This window comes from Nyctibius grandis, chromosome 6, assembly GCF_013368605.1.
Source record: "Nyctibius grandis isolate bNycGra1 chromosome 6, bNycGra1.pri, whole genome shotgun sequence".
In the NCBI taxonomy this organism is placed as follows: Eukaryota; Metazoa; Chordata; class Aves; order Nyctibiiformes; family Nyctibiidae; genus Nyctibius; species Nyctibius grandis.
The window spans coordinates 363,650-383,680 of NC_090663.1; the positions used below are offsets into that span (position 1 = coordinate 363,650).

The 20,031-nt window shown below is 45.1% G+C and overlaps 1 protein-coding gene across 1 annotated transcript in view; it reads left to right on the top strand.

The window, feature by feature from the left end:
* ZNF638 (zinc finger protein 638) overlaps positions 1-20,031 on the top strand; it is a 60,478-nt gene that overhangs the window by 26,581 nt on the left and 13,866 nt on the right. Inside the window, exons 3-19 of the mRNA XM_068402997.1 lie at positions 1,670-1,731; positions 1,996-2,034; positions 5,208-5,512; positions 6,288-6,628; positions 7,350-7,496; positions 8,424-8,555; positions 8,898-8,956; positions 9,127-9,170; positions 11,090-11,161; positions 11,740-11,913; positions 12,015-12,086; positions 13,778-13,830; positions 14,251-14,382; positions 14,537-14,665; positions 14,805-14,846; positions 16,753-16,893; positions 18,411-18,536. Of these exons, the coding sequence (XP_068259098.1) occupies positions 1,670-1,731; positions 1,996-2,034; positions 5,208-5,512; positions 6,288-6,628; positions 7,350-7,496; positions 8,424-8,555; positions 8,898-8,956; positions 9,127-9,170; positions 11,090-11,161; positions 11,740-11,913; positions 12,015-12,086; positions 13,778-13,830; positions 14,251-14,382; positions 14,537-14,665; positions 14,805-14,846; positions 16,753-16,893; positions 18,411-18,536 (2,070 nt within the window). The remainder of the gene's footprint in view (positions 1-1,669; positions 1,732-1,995; positions 2,035-5,207; positions 5,513-6,287; positions 6,629-7,349; positions 7,497-8,423; positions 8,556-8,897; positions 8,957-9,126; positions 9,171-11,089; positions 11,162-11,739; positions 11,914-12,014; positions 12,087-13,777; positions 13,831-14,250; positions 14,383-14,536; positions 14,666-14,804; positions 14,847-16,752; positions 16,894-18,410; positions 18,537-20,031) is intronic.

The window sequence follows — 20,031 nt, forward strand, 5'->3', positions numbered from 1 at the left end:
AGCTCTCTGAAATGCGAGAGGGCACTGGCATAACGAAGACTTGAAGAAGAGAAGAATGTTGGGTTTGTTGGGGAGGAGAATATCTCTTTGTAGCCCTGCCAGTCTCCTCGGTGCTCCTTGGACCGGTGGCTAAAGCTGCTTGGAAGCCAAGTGGCTCCCTCGGCCCTCGCGGGCGCTTCCTTCGTGCGGGGCCACGGGAGTGCCATGCTTGGAGCCCAACTTCATTTCCACGAGCTCATTTGTTTTAGTCCTTGAGTAATAGTTTTTTTCTGTCTAACTTGAAGACTAGAAAACAGCACTCTTAAGACTAGGATTGCTCAATAACGGCGTGTTATTAGGAAAAAAATAGTGTATAACGGTGAAAAATAGTGTATAAGCAGTATATGTGTTTCTTTGGGAAATGATAATGAGTCTTGTGCTTAACATGTATTTTAATAGCTTTAAACCCCGTGTTTTATTGTGGCATTAAGTCGTTTGGGTGCTGTCTTGTAGCACATTTTAGTGTCGATAGGCTGATGCTGCAAGAAGTAGCTCTTCTCACCACGTTCTCTGCGCTGTGCCCATTAATTCTTCCACCTCAGAGGCTTTGAGTAAACGATCACGAGCTTTTCCTTTAACCAGTGTGTTCAGCATTTTTGTCAATAAACAAGAGGGTTTCATCCTGCCAACTACACATTTTATAATCTTTTGTGTTATAAACCAGCATGTGCTTAGAAAAAATGATGTATAATTTCACAACTGCGAATTATTTTATGCAGCCTTGCCTCTCAGTTGCATTATTTAGCTGTTATTACCTCTTTGGAAATATTAAAGCAGCTAGAAGATGGTTTTTTTAAGGATGCTTAATAATTATTGTTGATGCCATGACATGTTACAGCTTCAGACCATGATTTCACTAACAAGTCAGCCTACTTCTCTAATAATACTACTAGAATAAAGTCTTCGTGCTGGGGACTGATTCTGTGTTTAAAGTTAAACCTGTGCTTAAGTAATTTTCAAGATTGAGGGCTTGCATTGTACTTCTGGATTTGGCTCATGCTTAACCCGTGTTATTCCCAAGTAAAACTTTTATTAAGGTTTATTTTTTAATAGAAAAAAAAAATGAGGGGATGCGTGTGAAAAATTCCATCAGGCTTTTTGACTGACCTTTAGTTGTAACGTTATTAGGAGTGAATGTTCTTGAGCTCAGGGCATGAAAAGCCCTAATGAAATGATATTTGACTTAAAGATAGCACGTTGTGGCGGGTTTGCTGATTTATTCAGCTTAATTTGCTGCGTGTGTGTTCATCAGCCCGACAAGCTGTGAAGCCTGCTAATAGTTTTCTTTCTTTTAATGTAGCCGGCTGTGGGATCGACCTTTTGCCTTAGGAGTGTGGTGACAACGACCCAGTGTGTTGCTGGAAGTAATAGTGTCATTTAATATGATGCATTTTGTCCAACTTCCACCTAAATTCCTTTCTGTTCTTTAACAGCTTTTGATAATCAGTATTTGAGTCGTTTGTATAAAGAGGAATAATTTTAAGCGAGAAATTTGACCTCGATATAAGATCAGTTGTTATGTAAAATTTGGTGGAAGGTAAAAGCCAACACCATGTAACTAGAAATTGGGGTCAAACGCTCCCATTTTCCACACTAATCAAACGTCTCTGGATGTCTTCTCTCCAACTAGGACTGGATCCTGCACCAGAACACTCCTTCCCACATCGAAAGCTGCCGCCACTTACGTCAACAGTAAGGAATCTGTTTAAAACGTTCCCTTTGTGTCCAAAGTGTTTGCTGTGCGTGCGTGTAGTCTGTGGAGGTGTGTCAAGATTTCCCTAACGAGCATTGTCGGTGTCTGAGTGCCGTTAGGGTAAAAGATGACCTGACACTTGGTGCTTCTGGAGGCCTGAGTGGGAACATTTGTCTGTAAAAGCTGCTGCATGTCAGTGAAAATTGTGTTCGGGTGGTGAGTTCAGCTCTTTCACTGACAGTTCTGTTCTTAACATTTAACAGATACCCCGACTGGAACCCTGAGACTCATTCTTCGAAGAGGTAACTGCTCTTTGATGACAGGTTGTTGCTATTGTCATAGAATCACAGACTGGTTTGGGTTGGGAGGGACCTTAAAGCCCATCCAGTTCCAACCCCCTGCCACGGGCAGGGACACCTTCCACCAGACCAGGTTGCTCCCAGCCCCATCCAACCTGCCCTTGAACACTGCCAGGGAGGGGGCAGCCACAGCTGCTCTGGGCAACCTGGGCCAGGCTCTCACCACCCTCACAGCAAAGAATTTCTTCCTCAGATCTCATCTCAATCTCCCCTCTGTCAGTTTAAAACTGTTCCACCTCGTCCTGTCACTCCATGTCCTTGTCAAAAGCCCCTCTCCAGCTTTCCTGTAGCCCCTTCAGGCACTGGAAGGTGCTAGAAGGTCTCCCCAGAGCCTTCTCTTCTCCAGGCTGAACAGCCCCAGCTCTCTCAGCCTGTCTCCAGAGCAGAGGGGCTCCAGCCCTCGGAGCATCTCCGTGGCCTCCTCTGGACTCGCTCCAACAGCTCCGTGTCCTTCTGTTAGGCCCCAGAGCTGGACGCAGCACTGCAGGGGGGTCTCCCAAGAGCGGAGCAGAGGGGCAGAATCCCCTCCCTCGCCCTGCTGGCCACGCTGCTGGGGATGCAGCCCAGGACACCGTTGGCTTTCTGGGCTGCCAGCGCACGTTGCCGGCTCATGGTGAGCTTCTCATCACCCATCACCCCCAAGTCCTCCTCAGGGCTGCTCTCAATCCATTCTCCACCCAGCCTGGATTTATAACATTAATATTATAAACACGTGGTAATTAATGCAATTAATTTTTCTGTTCTGCTCACTGGCAACCTCTATCAATGGTGTCATATTGTCATTGTAAAATTGTGAGGTGTTTTTGTGGGTCTTGTCCTAGGTCTGTTTAACAACACGAGTGCCACAGTATCTAAAATTCTTTCACAAGGATGAGAATAAAGTTTGTAGAAAAGTCTGGAAGCTGATACTGTCAGCAGTAACCCCTCGAACCTTTCTCCTAACTGTTCTTCAGTTTGCTGTGAGTTTTTGGGTGTGATATAATAGTGACCGAGCGAGGCTGACCGAGGTCACTGATTAAACTGCCTCAGTGATTTCTGACTTTGAGCCTTAATCATTTTTTTCCAGTTAATCCACTTTTGTTTGCAACTGGGAACCTGTTTGACAATAGCTGTGCTAGGGCTGGCTCTGGTTTCACAGATCCCGTGGGGAACTGTGTGATCACCCCTTGAAAAAACCCTGGAATCCACCAACTTGTGTCTCTTCTGTCCTTTAAAATGATGCTGTTTACTGTTAATTTGTTTTAAAAACACAAGATTGGGTTGTTTTACTGCTTCAATATTTGTATATATTTTGACTTGTGTACAAATCACTTTATTTTTTGCTGGGTTTTCCTGTGACTTTGCATTAATTAGTCTGACATACTTCCTGGGAAGCTGACCGTGCAGTTAAAAAAAAGTGTGTTAAAAAGCTTAATATGTAGGTCAGGTTAACTTGCAGAGTGCATCTGAGGTCTCTCCATGTTAATAAACAAGGAGAAAGAAAACTTTAAAGAGAGAAATAGAGCAAATAAACTTTTCGAAGTTACATGAGGAAGAATAAATATATTTTAAAACCTCAAACTGAAATTGCTGTCCAGTTCTGGTGGTGTTATAGACAACCCAGGCGAAGGAAACTGCTCTTGGCTGAAGGAACTTCATAAACTGAAGTGTTTAATAGCACTTCTTGGGAGTGAGGGATCTTCTGGGCTTGCAGGTGGGGCAGGAGTTGTCTTTTAGGGTGGTGTTTTCTGAAATCCTTCCCGATGACAGCGTGTCTCCAGCTGGGAGAGTCCGAGCACAGCTGTAGGCTCTTGGTAAGCACAGATGTCCAGAGCTGCTGGGTGCAGTCCTGGGGCAAGGTCCATGACCTTGCTCTGTGCTGTTACCACCTGGTAAATCACTTCACAGGGTTTGCCTGCTATAAATTGTGCTGATTCGTTAATAGATGCAGACATTTTTATTGGGCACGGGAATAATGGGATTTATGTGGATTTTTAATGAAGTTTGCAACTTGCTAATGAAGTAACACCGTGAGATGTTGCTATGTGAGGTGGGTTGGAACATCACTGAGGAGACCTGGTTGTTCAGCTGTCCTCATCTACCTGCTGGCCAAAAAGGTCAGGCAGCAGCTGCCTCAGTTGTGTGTCATCCCCTTCTCCTGTCTGCCAGTGCTCTGTCAGAATCACAGAATCAACCAGGTTGGCAGAGCCCTCTGGGCTCATCGAGTCCAACCATTGCCCTGACACCACCATGGCAACTAGACCAGGGCACTAAGTGCCATGTCCAGGCTTTTTTTAAACCCCTCCAGAGATGGTGACTCCCCCACCTCCCTGGGCAGCCCCTTCCAATGGCTAATGACCCTTGCTGAGAAGAAATGCTTCCTCATGTCCCACCTGAACCTCCCCTGGCCAAGCTTGAGGCTGTGTCCTCTTGTCCTATGGCTGGTTGTGTGGGAGAAGAGGCCAACTCCCACTTCACTACAACCTCCCTTCAGGTAGTTGTAGACTGCACTAAGGTCACCTCTGAGCCTCCTCTTCTCCAGGCTAAACACCCCCAGCTCCCTCAGCCGTTCCTCGTAGGTCAGAGCCTCCAGACCCTTCCCCAGCTTGGTCGCCCTCCTCTGCACTCGCTCCAACACCTCAACATCTTTCATGTTCTTCATCAATGTGACATCTCTAGGTAGCAGAAGCATGCAGTGGATGTGTATTTCTGTAGTCCTCTCAAATCTCCCTTTCAGTCTCAGTCAGTCTTTTAGACGTCACATCTCAAGGGTGCTCGCTTCCAAACTAAATTTGGAAGAAGCAAGGAAAGTATCTTAATTTGTGACTCTTTCATGTGTCCTTTTCCTCTTCCTGTGATTTTTCATAGTGCTGCAGCTTGTAACCTCAGAGTTTTCTTTGCAGCTTTCTCTTGTTGTTCTCTCCTACTTCTTTTCAGTTCTCTTTCCTACTTCTGCCTATCCTAAATTTGTGTAGCAAACGTGTTACCGGTATGTAAAGTGTGTCTGGTGACAGATGAGACTCTAAACTTTGTCAGTTTTGATTCTTCTTTGCAGAAAGTCTGTTTCAACAGACAGACTCAGGTTAATTATTCTTTTCTGCCTTGTCAAAACTCATTATGTACCTTTATTCTGTTAGAAATGCTGGTGACAGAAAAGAAAACCAGACCCCGAAGCGTCGTTCCAACTCTGCCAGTCCCAGTCCCAGACGTTCGAGGGTCTCAGGCTCCAGCTATGTTCTTCGCCGGTCACGGTCACGATCCAGGAGCCCTGGCCGCTTCAGGCCAAGGCCAAGAAGTCGAAGCCCACGACAGATGCGCCGACTTAGCCCCAGACACAGGTCAAGGTCACCGCAGCGATCGAGAAATCCCCTGAGAACTCATCCACGATCTCAGAGGTCTTCCAGCAATGATTGGTCATCGAGGAGGTCAACCCGATCTCAAGGTAAGGGGTGGATACACGCTGCCAAATTGAAGCTGCCTTTAATTGCAGGAAAACTGAAGAGGAAGAATTTTAAAGGTTGATTTTTTCTTTGATGTGTACACTGTGGCTGTGTTGTTTGTAGCTTTCAGAAAATTAAGAGGTGCTGAGCTCTTGTGGGAAAGAAGTCTAGGTGAAAAGGTGTGAAGGGACAGGCAGTTTCAAAGAGATCGTAAGGGTAAAATGCGACCCTTAGGGGAAGAAGCAATTAATACTAATACAATATATTTATGTAATAATATGAATTTTCCACAGAAAGAAAGCATTCAGGACATGAATGTTGTATCAGATCGTTAAAGAATAATTTAAAACAACACTCTGTAGGACAGAGAGCAAGACAGAAGGATACAGAATTTAGCAGAAGGCATCGAGATAGTAAGTACTGCTGTGCCTCAGTGTGTGAGGGGAAGGTGGAAAGTCTTGAAAACTTCTTTTCTGTTGTTGCATTCCCTGACATCCAGAATTAAACAATCATTCTTTTGCTCCAGCCCTTAGGATTTTTGAGATCTCATTGTCACATTGTCAGTTTGAAACAGCACAGTAAAAATAGTCCAGAGGTTTATTACTATTTATAAGACATCTCTACTAGAGTGAGATCAAGGTTCTCTGACTTCAGCGAGCCTCAAGATTGAATCAGAAGTGGGTGGTGAAACTGAAACTGTAGAAAACACAACAGCAATAGATGTAGGTTTTCTTTTACAACCAAACCACCCAACCCCAGTTTGGTTTCCCTTCGCAGACAGAAAGGCAGCGCTGGAGGCAGTAGTGAAAAGTTTGGGACCTGGCTTTGTAGCAGAGTTCAATAAACATAAGTCACTTCAAGCAGCTGGGCAAGGATCTTCGGGGTCGGGGAAATCACCACCCTCTCATGGACCCTCAGGGAAGATGCCTGGAAATATGAAGAAGCCACTGAAAAGAAGTGTTTCATCCAAGGCTTCGAAGAAAGACGTGCCGCCTTTGCCTGGGTCAAGTTCTTCATCTCCTGAATCTGATGATTCACCCCAAAGCAAAGAAATGGAAGAGGATGAGGAAGACTTATCCACAGGAACCAGTGAGCCTCATCCTGCTCCTTACAACAGGGTGAGTTTCTTCATGGTTTTCTCTGTGATTTTAAAAATGTGGTTAGTATCTCGTTTCAAGGGGATCACTTTTGGAAAGGTGAACCACATAAAGTTTGTATGAAGTGTGGGTGATGAGCTCTGGTTGGAGGAGCTTATTGGGTAAATAAAAGTAAAGGGCAGGAGGCAGAAAGTGTTCATTTTGCCCTGTCGAGCAAAAAAAGGTGCAGCAGAGAAATTTACTCCTGTTATAAGAAGGATCTTAAGCCAGTGGTGTCTTAGTCCATCATAGTGACCATCTGGATCTCTTAGAAACACCACCTACAAAGCAGATTGCGTTTTAGTTATGGTGGATGCAATTGTCCTGTGTAGTTTCTAGCCTCTGAGTGATGAAGTGATAAGTTTCTAGCCTCTAAGTGACAACTGGAGCCTAGAATTCCATAATTTCCAGTGACAACTGGAATTATGGAGATCTATAGTACTTGATAAAAACAAGAAGGTTGGGTTGTGTTACTTGGCAAGCATATGCCATGTCTTCTGATCCCTGAAGATTGAGACAGAGGAGTAGAACAACCAAAATTGTGGCTCTGTCCTTCTGTTAAAAAGAAAAAAAGTCTCAAAATACCACAGTGGACTAAGCAGTCTGTCTCCTTTGCAGTAATTTTTATTACAGATTCTTTTTTCTTCCTTTTACTGCACTTGACTTGGGAAATGTTCATTTTTGTTTTGTTTTCAATTTGTAGCTGTTGAGAGAGGAATTGCTGAGTTGTGGCACAGTCCTGCAAATATCTGATTTACCAGATGATGGCTTTTCAGATCAAGATATCAAAAAAATCGTTCAGCCATTTGGCAAAGTTAGTGATCTCCTTGTAGTTCGCTCTAGAAATGAGGTAAGTCACAGAATCACAGAACCACAGAATCAATGAGGTTGGCAGAGCCCTCTGGGCTCATCGAGTCCAACCATTGCCCTGACACCACCATGGCAACTAGACCAGGGCACTAAGTGCCATGTCCAGGCTTTTCTTAAACCCCTCCAGAGATGGTGACTCCACCACCTCCCTGGGCAGCCCCTTCCAATGGCTAATGACCCTTGCTGAGAAGAAATGCTTCCTCATGTCCAACTTGACCCTCCCCTGGCGAAGCTTGAGGCTGTGTCCTCTTGTCCTATCACTAGTTGCCTGGGAGAAGAGGCCGACTCCCACTCCACTACAACCTCCCTTCAGGTAGTTGTAGACTGCACTAAGGTCACCTCTGAGCCTCCTCTTCTCCAGGCTAAACACCCCCAGCTCCCTCAGCCGTTCCTCGGAGGTCAGACCCTGCAGACCCTTCCCCAGCTTGGTCGCCCTCCTCTGCACTCGCTCCAACACCTCAACATCTCTCTTGAAGTGTGGGGCCCAGAACTGGACACAGTATTCAAGGTGTGGCCTCACCAGTGCTGAGTACAGAGGCACTGTCTTCCTAGAGCAAGTTTTTGTGTCAGAATGCAAAAGAAATTGTCAAGCAATGAACAAGTGTGTGTTTGGATCCTCACCTGAACGTAGCATCAGGCTTCCTGAACAGTTTGTCGTTAAAGATCACGTAGGTAGTCTAGGAATAGCTGGGAATGATAACTTGATAAATTCAGTCTTGCCAAGTCTGAAATGTTAGAGGAAGTAGGATGCTTTTTGTATAATACTGAAATCCAGATTTTTCCATCAAATTCCACGTGAACTTAACGAGAGACAAGTACATGCAGTTCTGTCGCTAAGGAAAAATGGCAGCAAATTGTATCTTGTGTCTGTAACATAAATAAAGACTGAAAGCGCCGTTTCTTTTAGGCCTTCTTGGAAATGAGCTACAAAGAAGCAGTGATAGCAGCTGTGAAGTACAGTAAAACTGTGCCAGTGCTGGTCAATGGGAGACGGGTGAAAATAAGTGTAGCAGAGAAGCCTAAAGCATCTCCTGGCCAGGTGAGCAGGGTGGTGATCACACAGCCTGATCCTTCGTGTGTAGCTTGGTGTTTTGCTCCAAAACCTGCTGTACTCCAGACAAATCCATTCAGTAGTTTTAATATATTTTTTTAATTTCCTTTTTATCAACAGCAGTCTAAAATTAATATGAAAATACACTTCCTAGTTCCAGTTTTCCATTTTTCTTGGTTAAATTTGATATTTGTGAATAGTTTAACAGTGAAAGATAATCCCCGTATTAACATATATACTTAATTAACACTATTTATATATACATATATCCACACAGGTTTGTATATAAAGTATAAATTATGCAGTAAAAGTTCTTTCTGTCCATTTCAGGTCAAAATGAATATCAAAAAAAGGATTCAGAATATTAAAAAAGTTGCACCAAGTACAAAGTAAGTCTGGCCATCCCCTTTAGTGATAACTTGCAAACCACATGGGTTCATATCTGTTTGCTTTCGTGTGTTTTGCTGGTTTTGAGCTTTTTTTAGCTGTTTTGATATTCATCAGTTGTCTTTCAACCTGATTTTTCTTTATTTTCCCCCCCCCCACCTGCTCATAATAGGAAAGATCAGAACACCACTGCTAAGACAACGAAATCCATTACAGGTGAGGTTTTGGTTGCCTTTTATCTGATGATGCCTCTTGCTGCCCTCCCTCTTCCTTCCCATTTCTTTGGTTTTATGCGAGTGCTTTTCTTAATGGTGACTGCAGGCAAGTTCAGAGGGCTACAAGAACATGCCTGGTTTGTACTTCCAAGCATCTTCCTTTTCATGCGACCCTGTCTTTCTTGCTTTAAAAAACCCCACAAAAACCAACCCTCAAGTAGCAATAAAAAAAACCCACCTTGACCCGTGCGTGTACTCCGTAATTTTAGATGTTTGCTCCATCTGTGGAAGGTGAGTGTGGCACTTTGGGCTCCAGAAAATGAATGTAATTCTTCAAGTTCACAGAATCCCAGAATCAATGAGGTTGGCAGAGCCCTCTGGAATCATCGAGTCCAACCGTTGCCCTGACACCACCATGGCAACTAGACCAGGGCACTAAGTGCCATGTCCAGGCTTTTCTTAAACCCCTCCAGAGATGGTGACTCCCCCACCTCCCTGGGCAGCCCCTTCCAATGGCTAATGACCCTTGCTGAGAAGAAATGCTTCTTCATGTCCAACCTGACCCTCCCCTGGCCAAGCTTGAGGCTGTGTCCTCTTGTCCTATTGCTGGTTGCCTGGGAGAAGAGGCCGACTCCCACTGCGCTACAACCTCCCTTCAGGTAGTTGTAGACTGCAATAAGGTCACCTCTGAGCCTCCTCTTCTCCAGGCTAAACACCCCCAGCTCCCTCAGCCGTTCCTCGCAGGTCAGACCCTCCAGACCCTTCCCCACCTTGGTCGCCCTCCTCTGGACTCGCTCCAACACCTCAACATCTTTCTTGAAGTGTGTGGGGTTGGTGTGGCCCAAGTGTCAGACCCGGCCCTTGTTGCTGTTGAACCTCCTGCCGTTGGTCTCGGCCCATATATCCAACCCGTCCAGACCCCTCTGCAGACCCTTCCTACCCTCCAGCAGATCGACACTCCCACCCAGCTTGGGGTCACCTGCACATTCCCTGAGGGTGCCCTCGATCCCTACGTCCAGATCATCTATAAAGACATTGAACAGCACCAGCCCCAGCACTGAGCCCTGGGGAACACCACTAGTGACCGGCCACCAGTTGACTTTAAGGCTGATGTAGAACGTATTTAACGTCCTCTTTCACAGTTAGTGCTGGGGCTTCCCAGTGTCTTACATTCCTCGTACGTTCCAAATGCTTTTAAATTTCTGCCCTGGTCTTCTGTTGATCCTGACAGAAATTATTTCAATTATTATTATTACTCGGTCTGGCAGAAAAACTTGTATGTCGTGCTGTTAAGAGAAAAACTATTTATTTTTTTTAGGACCTCAATGAAAACAGGACAAACCGCAGTAAATACATCAAAAGCCAATGAAACATTCAAAAAATTTGATATTACAAAGACATTGGAAATAACAGCCATATCTTTTTGATTGCTTGTTTTATTTGCTTTCATGAGCCATTTTTCTGAGCAAAGTCAGGGACCAGACGTTATTATTGATGGGAAATTGTGCTTTTTAAAGATTTATTGGTCTTGATTCATTCATTGACGTGGTCACTTCTGAATCCAGTTTCCAGAGTGAAATTAAGATTCATGGAACAGTGAGTTTCAGAGCTGTCTCAGATGGAAACCATGAACTGTTTACAGTCATGTAACAGAAAGAGAACACAAACTCTTTTGCAGGAGAAGAGTTTTCTCAGCAGGATCCTAAATAAATTCACAGAAGATACTCTACTTCAGGGCTTTCGTTCAGCAGTGTGTTGGAATTAGCTTATGTTTTAGGTTTGGGTTTTTTTTTTTTGTCCTATCAATTGAATTTTTGTAGATTAAACTATTTTTGTATGTATATTTATACTCTTCACAAATATAAGAGTTAAGAAATGAGCGTTTCTACTGACTGACTTGGTTTTGGATGTTTTACATAGGTAAAAAAGAGAAGACTAAGAAATCAGCAGTGACAGGAGTTAGGAAAACCAAGAAAACTTCAAAGACTGCAGGTAAGACAAACGAGAACTTTTACTTTTCTCTTGGGAAACACAGGCAGGTGCTTTTCCATCCCCTGACCCTTCCACCCTCCCCTTTCCACAACAGATATTTAAGGTGGTGAGTTCAAGCTCATCACAGAATCACAGAATCAATGAGGTTGGAAGAGCCCTGTGGGCTCATCGAGTCCAACCATTGCCCTGACACCACCATGTCAACTAGACCATGGCACTAAGTGCCATGTCCAGTCTTTCCTTAAACCCCTCCAGAGATGGTGACTCCCCCACCTCCCTGGGCAGCCCCTTCCAATGGCTAATGACCCTTGCTGAGAAGAAATGCTTCCTGATGTCCAACCTGACCCTCCCCTGGCCAAGCTTGAGGCTGTGTCCTCTTGTCCTAGCACTGGCTGCCTGGGAGAAGAGGCCGACTCCCACTTCACTACAACCTCCCTTCAGGTAGTTGTAGACTGCACTAAGGTCACTTCTGAGCCTCCTCTTCTCCAAGATGTGTAGTGCAGTTCATTTGTCTTTTGCAAATTGATGAGTTGAATATATTGAGATGATGAATGCTTTTTTCTGCTGCTCCCTACCAGGAAAATCTGTAGATGAAGACCTTCAGACCTCAACAGAAGCTGAAATGGAAGTTGGGGAAACGAAGCTGTCAGACCCAGAGAACGTTATTGTGGAAGAAGGGGACAGAGTTCCAGAGCCTGTGCAGGCAGCAGAGACTCAGGCCAAAGGAGAGATGGATCCTACCCCTGTGCTAGGTAATTCCGATGCAATAATGCCATTTTAAAGTTCCTTTGCTGGCTCTAAGTTACGTGAAGTTTAACACTGTGATGTCTTCTCAAATGTATTTATTTTTTAGAGAAACTTGCACAGATGCCTCAAGTGGCAGCGTTGGACTTGAATGAGTTTAATGAAGCTTTAACTGAGCAAGGTAAATTGCAAACTGGGAGGGTTTTTCTCATTTCGGTCCTAAAACTCTCTGCTATTGTGAACTAAATGAGAATACTTTTGAGGCCAGGAAATTAAAATGACACAAGATACCAGAAAAGAGCATCTGTTAGAATAGGTTCATTGACTGAAACATAAACCAACAGTTCATCATGATGACTGGAGTGGCTAAAACATAATCCCAGAATCAATGAGGTTGGAAGAGCCCTCTGGGCTCATCGAGTCCAACCATTGCCCTGACACCACCATGTCAACTAGACCATGGCACCAAGTGCCATGTCCAGGCTTTTCTTAAACCCCTCCAGAGATGGTGACTCCACCACCTCCCTGGGCAGCCCCTTCTGATGTCTAATGACCCTTGCTGAGAAGAAATGCTTCCTCATGTCCAACCTGACCCTCCCCTGGCGAAGCTTGAGGCTGTGTCCTCTTGTCCTGTCGCTGGTTGCCTGGGAGAAGAGGCCGACTCCCACCCCGCTACAGCCTCCCTTCAAGTAGTTGTAGACTGCACTAAGGTCACCTCTGAGCCTCCTCTTCTCCAGGCTAAACATCCCCAGCTCCCTCAGCCGTTCCTCGGAGGTCAGACCCTCCAGACCCTTCCCCAGCTTGGTCACCCTCCTCTGCACTCGCTCCAACACCTCAACATCTCTCTTGAAGTGTGGGGCTGGTGTGGCCCAAGTGTCAGACCCGGCCCTTGTTCCTGTTGAACCTCACGCCGTTGGTCTCGGCCCATCGATCCAACCTGTCCAGACCCCTCTGCAGACCCTTCCTACCCTCCAGCAGATCGACACTCCCACCCAGCTTGGGGTCACCTGCACATTTACTGAGGCTGCACTCAATCCCTACATCTAGATCATCTATAAAGACATTGAACAGCACCATCCAAGGTTTACATCTTTCAGCAGATGTAATATTTTTACCTGGACCTTTTCAGTGGGACGTGGAGACTTTATTTACAGCTCATTAGAGCAAAAGATTCAGGCTGTGTGTGTTCTGTTTACAGCTCCACCACTCGTTCTTTTAATGCTTTCCATTGCCTGCTGGAGCTGGTTCAATAGATGCTTTTCTCCCCATACTTTATAACTCATTAGTAACAGACACTGTTTTAAGCATAGCATAAGTTAATTCTCAGTTACTACGTGTGTGAGAGTGGAGATATGTCAAGGTTGGAGTTGCTGAATCTCTTAGAGGTAGATAGAAACATCTGAAAGTAGAAGTGAGTCTCCTTTTCCTGCACTTGCCTACCCTGCATGATTCCTGTTTTCCTCTTTCTGGCTCTCTGTGTTTTTCTGAGCCTCTCACTCATCACTGCGGGCTTGTCCCAGGAAAAAGAAAGAAAAAGGATGGTGTGGGCATATGCTGGGCACCGCCCTGTCCCTGTGTGCCCACCAGAAAGTCTAGTCATTGTGATTATCCAACTGATAAGGCTTTCATGTCAGCAAAGCGTTTGCCTGTTAATTAAGGGGTTGTAATTATTTTATCCCTACTTAAAACTGTTCTTTCTGGAAGCATTTATTAACACTGTCTGTGTAATTTTTCACCATAAGTTAAATGAAGGAATATTTAATTTTTCACAACGATGGTGCTGACAAAATGTGGTGCAAGAAGTTCTTAAAGCTCTGTGGTGATTAAAGAACTGCTGAACTACTAAACTACACCACCCCTTTTTTTTTTTAGAAGCTACAACAGCGACTACAGAGAGTGAAGAGTCGACTGAACCAGCCAGCAAGGTCAGTGTGAAGGTGCTTGAGCCTGTGGGAGTTGTCAGTACACACTTGGTGCCATTTCCAGTGATGAGGTAGCACGAGACAGGCTAATGTTTGTGCAGAATTAGCTCAGGTGTGGATATATCCACAATTAAACAGTAATTAAGGTGATTACGTGACATAATTAGAGAAAAGAGTTAAAAAATTTAATATGATTTGCTACTAAATCCTAAAAGGATTTAAATGATCTTTGGTTTTGACCTGACTGCAAGTGTTATAACATGCTTTTAAGCAAGTGCTTCATTTATTAACAGTGGTTAATAGTAAAAATATAGTAAAAAAATAGTAAAAACATCGTAAAAATAACTGCTCCCCTCAGTAATATCCCAGTTTTGATTCAAAGCTGAAGAAATATCAGTAATATTTCCTTTCATTTCTTTACAGGAGCTTGATGATGTGTGTGTGGTTCTGATTTCAAACTTGCCTGAGAAGGGATATTCCGTGGAGGAGGTTTCCAACCTAGCGAAGCCGTTCGGAGGGCTGAGGGATGTGCTGATTTTATCATCTCATAAAAAGGTATTCTAATTAGTATTTAGTGGTGTTTCTGTCTAGGGAAGCAGCAGATGTGTTTTGAGCAAATGCAAATGTGATCATGTAGTGCGGCGAGCATCCCTGTGGGGAGGCTTTTGATAAATATTTAACAAAATTCTTGTTTTCTTTATTTTAAAAGGCCTATATCGAAATAAACAGAAAATCTGCAGATTCCATGGTTAAATTTTACACCTGCTTTCCCATGTCACTGGATGGGAATCAGCTCTGCATCAACATGGTGCCGCAGTGTAAGACTATAAAAGATGAAGTAAGTAATAAAATATATTGAAATTCTGGGATACGTGGTAACATTTCAATGCAGAGCCAGGATTTTGTATTTAAGCTGACTGCTACTGCATCTATATTTTACACTTCAAACCTTATAATGTCTTTTTTTCTTTTTAAAGGAAGCAATATTTACTCTTCTAATTAAAGATTCTGACCCTGAGGTGAGTTACTAGCAGTCTGACTTTCTCTCCACATGCTATCAAAATATGATACTTTAAATTGGAATCATATCCTTCAGACTGAAACATTAGCTAATGGAGTTGTTATCTGAGCTTTCTCGTGGATTAAATGTTTATATATGTTTTCATGGCTGAATGAGCAGGGAATAAAATGAGTAAATGTTCACTTAGTTTAGCTCCATGATGCATGAAGTGCAAGGAATTAAACTTTAATGGGAGTCCTTTGAGACCCTCCCCTTCTGTTATGCTTTTTTCATGTTCTCACAACAAGCTGCTGACCACTTTAGCTCGGAGGATACGCAGTGTTTGCCTCAATGTAGTGCCACCCATTTTCTGATGTGTTTTAAAGGCAGATATTTGGGTTTAACTATCAAAACTACCTCTGCGCTTTGCTCAGTGTAGTGTCTCCCTTGTTGTCCCTCCTGTTCCTCCACTGCATGCAGCGCAAGCTGGCGATTGACGTACATTTTTAGGCACTGGTTAGGGAAATGACAGCTTTTGTGCCTGCTGTGAAGAACATTTTCAGGATATTCTTGATCACAGAATCCCAGAATCAACCAGGTTGGAAGAGCCCTCTGGGGTCATCGAGTCCAACCGTTGCCCTGACACCACCATCTCAACTAGACCAGGGCACTAAGTGCCATGTCCAGGCTTTTCTTCAACCCCTCCAGAGATGGTGACTCCCCCACCTCCCTGGGCAGCCCCTTCCAATGGCTAATGACCCTTGCTGAGAAGAAATGCTTCCTGATGTCCAACCTGACCCTCCCCTGGCCAAGCTTGAGGCTGTGTCCTCTTGTCCTGTCGCTGGTTGCCTGGGAGAAGAGGCCGACTCCCACTGCGCTACACCCTCCCTTGAGGTAGTTGTAGACTGCACTAAGGTCACCTCTGAGCCTCCTCTTCTCCAGGCTAAACCCCCCCAGCTCCCTCAGCCGTTCCTCGGAGGTGAGACCCTCCAGACCCTTCCCCAGCTTGGTCGCCCTCCTCTGACAGGTTGGTCGTTGGGTCTGGATGTGTCTCTGGGCTTAAACAGTTGGCACAAGAGCTTCACAAGAGTGACTTAAAGACCAGCAGTGTCAGAAGGTAGTTGTAGTTGGTTAAAAAGCATGTTGCCCAGAGCCCTGCCAACAATAAATCACTCCAAGAAACCCCCAAAGGCTCGAATTTTCCATGGCAAATGTGCCTGGGGATATCTGCTTCCTCCTCGTGATCGTTGTTTGGCACTAAGAGAAACATCTGAGTCCTCACTGCCAGCACCCCTGCTGCCGTGTCCTGCTTGTGCTTCTGATCTGCTTGTGCTGAAATATTTCTTTTCTACTCCTGGGAAAGTGATGAATGATGGAAGAAAAACATAGCAGAGGGGAGAGAAAACTCTCTTGCTTGTTGGGAGTGGGTGCTGTGTTTCTAGAAGACACAGAGTTTTCAAGTATTTAAACTGATCAAGTAAACCAAACTGCAACTTAAAAAAGCAGAATTGGAGTCTTTTGGGTTGGTTTTTGTGCCTTGACCAGTTTATAATCTGACTAGATAGTGTCTGCTTTTCAAAATAGCAGATTTTAGTTAAACTTCAGCTATATCTGCAGTGTTCCTTAAAGAGACTTTTACTAGTTAGTTAAAAAATTTAAATGATAATTTAAAATAAGACACTCAGCTTGATACGTTTAAGATTTTTATTCTTTACTGGGAAGTAGAGCTGGTTCTTGTGCCTCATAGAAAATGTAAAATCTGATGTCAACATGAAAATGTGAACGTGAGATGTGTGTGAACACTCTGTTTTGATGAGATCCTAGTGATACAGAAGCTTTCTGTGAGACTTTTCTAACCCAGTTCAGTAGTTGCTAATCAAGTATGTTACAAAGTTAAAGCAAGTTTTTTCATGGCTTTTCTTTAGGTAAATACTGAAACTGTCCACAATCAGTTTGTGCATCTTGGGAACTTGCCAGATGATGGATACAGAGAACTTGAAGTAGTTTGTGTGGGACTTCGGTTTGGAAAAGTGGATCATTATGTTGTACTGAAGAATAAAAACAAGGTAAATATTTATGATACTGAGTTGGGTGGGAGTGTTGATGTGCTGGAGGGGTCTGGACAGGCTGGAGTGATGGGCCGAGGCCACTGTGTGAGGGGCAACAAGGGCAAGTGTCAGGTCCTACACTTGGGGCACAACAACCCCCCGCACCGCTACGGGCTGGGGGAGAGGGGCTGGAAAGTGCCTGGGGGAAAAGGCCCTGGGGGTGTTGGTCGATGGCAGCTGGATATGAGCCAGCAGTGTGCCCAGGTGGCCAAGAAGGCCACCAGCATCCTGGCTTGTACCAGCACTAGTGTGGCCAGCAGGACTAGGGCAGGGATGGTCCCCCTGTGCTCGGCCCTGGTGAGGCCGCACCTCGAATCCTGGGTGCAGTTTTGGGCCCCTCACTGCAGGAAAGCCCTTGAGGTGCTGGAGCGAGTCCAGAGAAGGGCAACGGGGCTGGGGAAGGGTCTGGAGCACAAGTGTGATGGGGAGCGGCTGAGGGACCTGGGGGGGTTTGGCCTGGAGAAAAGGAGGCTGAGGGGAGACCTTCTGGCCTCAAGTTGCCCCAGGGGAGGTTTAGGTTGGAGATCAGGGACAATTTCTTCCCCAAAGGGTTGTCAAGCGCTGGCACAGGCTGCCCAGGGCAGTGGTGGAGTCCCCATCCCTGGGGGGTTTAAAAGCCGTGTAGATGTGGTGTGAGGGCCATGGGGCAGTGGTGGCCTTGGCAGTGCTGGGGTAAGGGTTGGGCTCGATGATCTTAAAGGTCCTTCCCAACCCAGACGAATTGCTGAAATTACTTTTTCTTTTGGGACACTTCAAGTCACTACGTTTTGAGTTTCAATTTTTTTTTTAAGTTTTGATATTTTAATTTTTAATATTACACTTAACATTGGATTTTTATTTTATGAACTAGATTTAATTCACTGTGTATGCCTAATATATTATATTATTAGTATATTAATAATAATATACATATAATTTATGTATATTTTAACAATAAAAATGGAATTGTGCTCCCGTTATTACGAGCGATTTTAAGTGTCCATCTGCTAATAAACCATAAAACAGATGAAAATGCTTTTAAGAAAAAGATAGTATTTTTCTTTTTTTTTTTTGAAACTAATACTGCTTTAATTTGTTTTTTAAATGCAATAAAGAGAACTCTACAGTCAGTAAGTCCTGAGTTACAGCAGAATCAAGGCTGAACGTGTCCAGCAGCCAGCAGGTTGGGGTAGGGAAGCTCCAGGCTCCCCTGTTTGGTGATGTGGTTCCTTATTTAGCTCTAAAGAGGATTCCAACCGTGGAGATTTCTCTCTTCAGCCTCTCAGAGAGAAGAGGCTCCACTGTTCTCTGTATCCAGACCAGGATTTCATCAAAAAATGCTGCTTATAGCTAATTAATGAAGATGTTGAAACCCTTCAGGAACACCAGATATCCCTTGCTATATCAACTTAACTTATTAAATTGTTCTGCAGCACAGAAATACGATGCAGTAACACTGATTTGAAGCTTGTGCTTTGGTTTTTTTCTCCTTTTAGGCCATTCTGCAGCTGGATAGTCCCAAGTCAGCCCGCTCGATGTACACCTTCCTGAAGCAATACCCGTACAACATGGGTGAGCATACCTTGACCTGTACGTTGTCACCCCGTGGAGAGTCTGCTGAGGTAAGACTTCTTCTTCTCAAGAGTAAACTCTTTCTGTGGGACAGAAGCACCTTTCCAAGAAGAGCAGCTGTGACAATGTCAGTGTTCCCTTTGCTATTTGCTGTCATTGTGGATGAGAGTGAAAACTGCCAGCTGGGGGCTGGATCAACTAGTCTGTGCTCTGGGATGCTCTAGGTGTGAAAGCAGGTGCTCCTGTTCGTCTGTATTTTGTCTCTCTGTATTTTACAAACATGTGTGGAATCTCCTTCCACCAATCAAAGTGTTTCTTAACGAAGGATGACAGAATCCCAGAATCAACCAGGCTGGAAGAGCCCTCTGGGCTCATCGAGTCCAACCATTGCCCTGACACCACCATGGCAACTAGACCAGGGCACTAAGTGCCATGTCCAGGCTTTTCTTAAACCCCTCCAGAGATGGTGACTCCCCCACCTCCCTGGGCAGCCCCTTCCAATGGCTAATGACCCTTGCTGAGAAGAAATGCTTCCTCATGTCCAACCTGACCCTCCCCTGGCCAAGCTTGAGGCTGTGTCCTCTTGTCCTGTCACTAGTTGCCTGGGAGAAGAGGCCGACTCCCACTCCACTACAACCTCCCTTCAGGTAGTTGTAGACTGCACTAAGGTCACCTCTGAGCCTCCTCTTCTCCAGGCTAAACCCCCCCAGCTCCCTCAGCCGTTCCTCGGAGGTCAGACCCTCCAGACCCTTCCCCAGCTTGGTCGCCCTCCTCTGCACTCACTCCAACACCTCAACGTCTTTCTTGAAGTGTGGGGCCCAGAACTGGACACAGGATTCAAGGTGCGGCCTCACCAGTGGCGAGCACAGAGGGACGATCACTGACGATAAAAAGGGAAGAAAGGAGGAAAGCAACTGTTCAGCACTGGTTAGAAAAGGGTTGATAATTGAAATTAGTAGAGTTTTTCTGATCTAGTTTGATTAATCTGTATCAGTTCATCTGCTTTACAGAATCACACAATGGTTAAGGGTGGGAAGGCACCTCTGGAGATCCCCCAGCCCACCCCCTGCCCAAGCAGGGGCACCCAGAGCACGTCGCACAGGGCCGTGTCCAGGCGGGGTTGAATATCTCCAGAGAAGGAGACTCCCCCCTCCCTGGGCAGCCTGTGCCAGGGCTCTGGCACCCTCACACCAAAGAAGTTCCTCCTCATGTTCAGACGGAACTTCCCGTGTCTCAGTTTGTGCCCGTTGCCCCTTGTCCTGGCGCTGGGCACCACTGAGCAGAGTCTGGCCCCATCCCCTGACACCCCCTGAGGTATCTGTAAGCGTTGATTTAGTCCTCTCGATTCCAGACTCAGTTGCTGTGTTAGCATTGATTTGTGTACCCCTACAACTGCTTCCAGCTTCTCTTAGAAATTAAATTAATTGCAGTATTGAGCAGCTCCAAGTGTACTTCTGGGGGTTTCTGAAGGAACAGCAAGCTGCAGTGCTGAACACCAGAGAGGAGGGAGCTCAGTGCATGTTGCATTGGATAGATAAAGAGCTA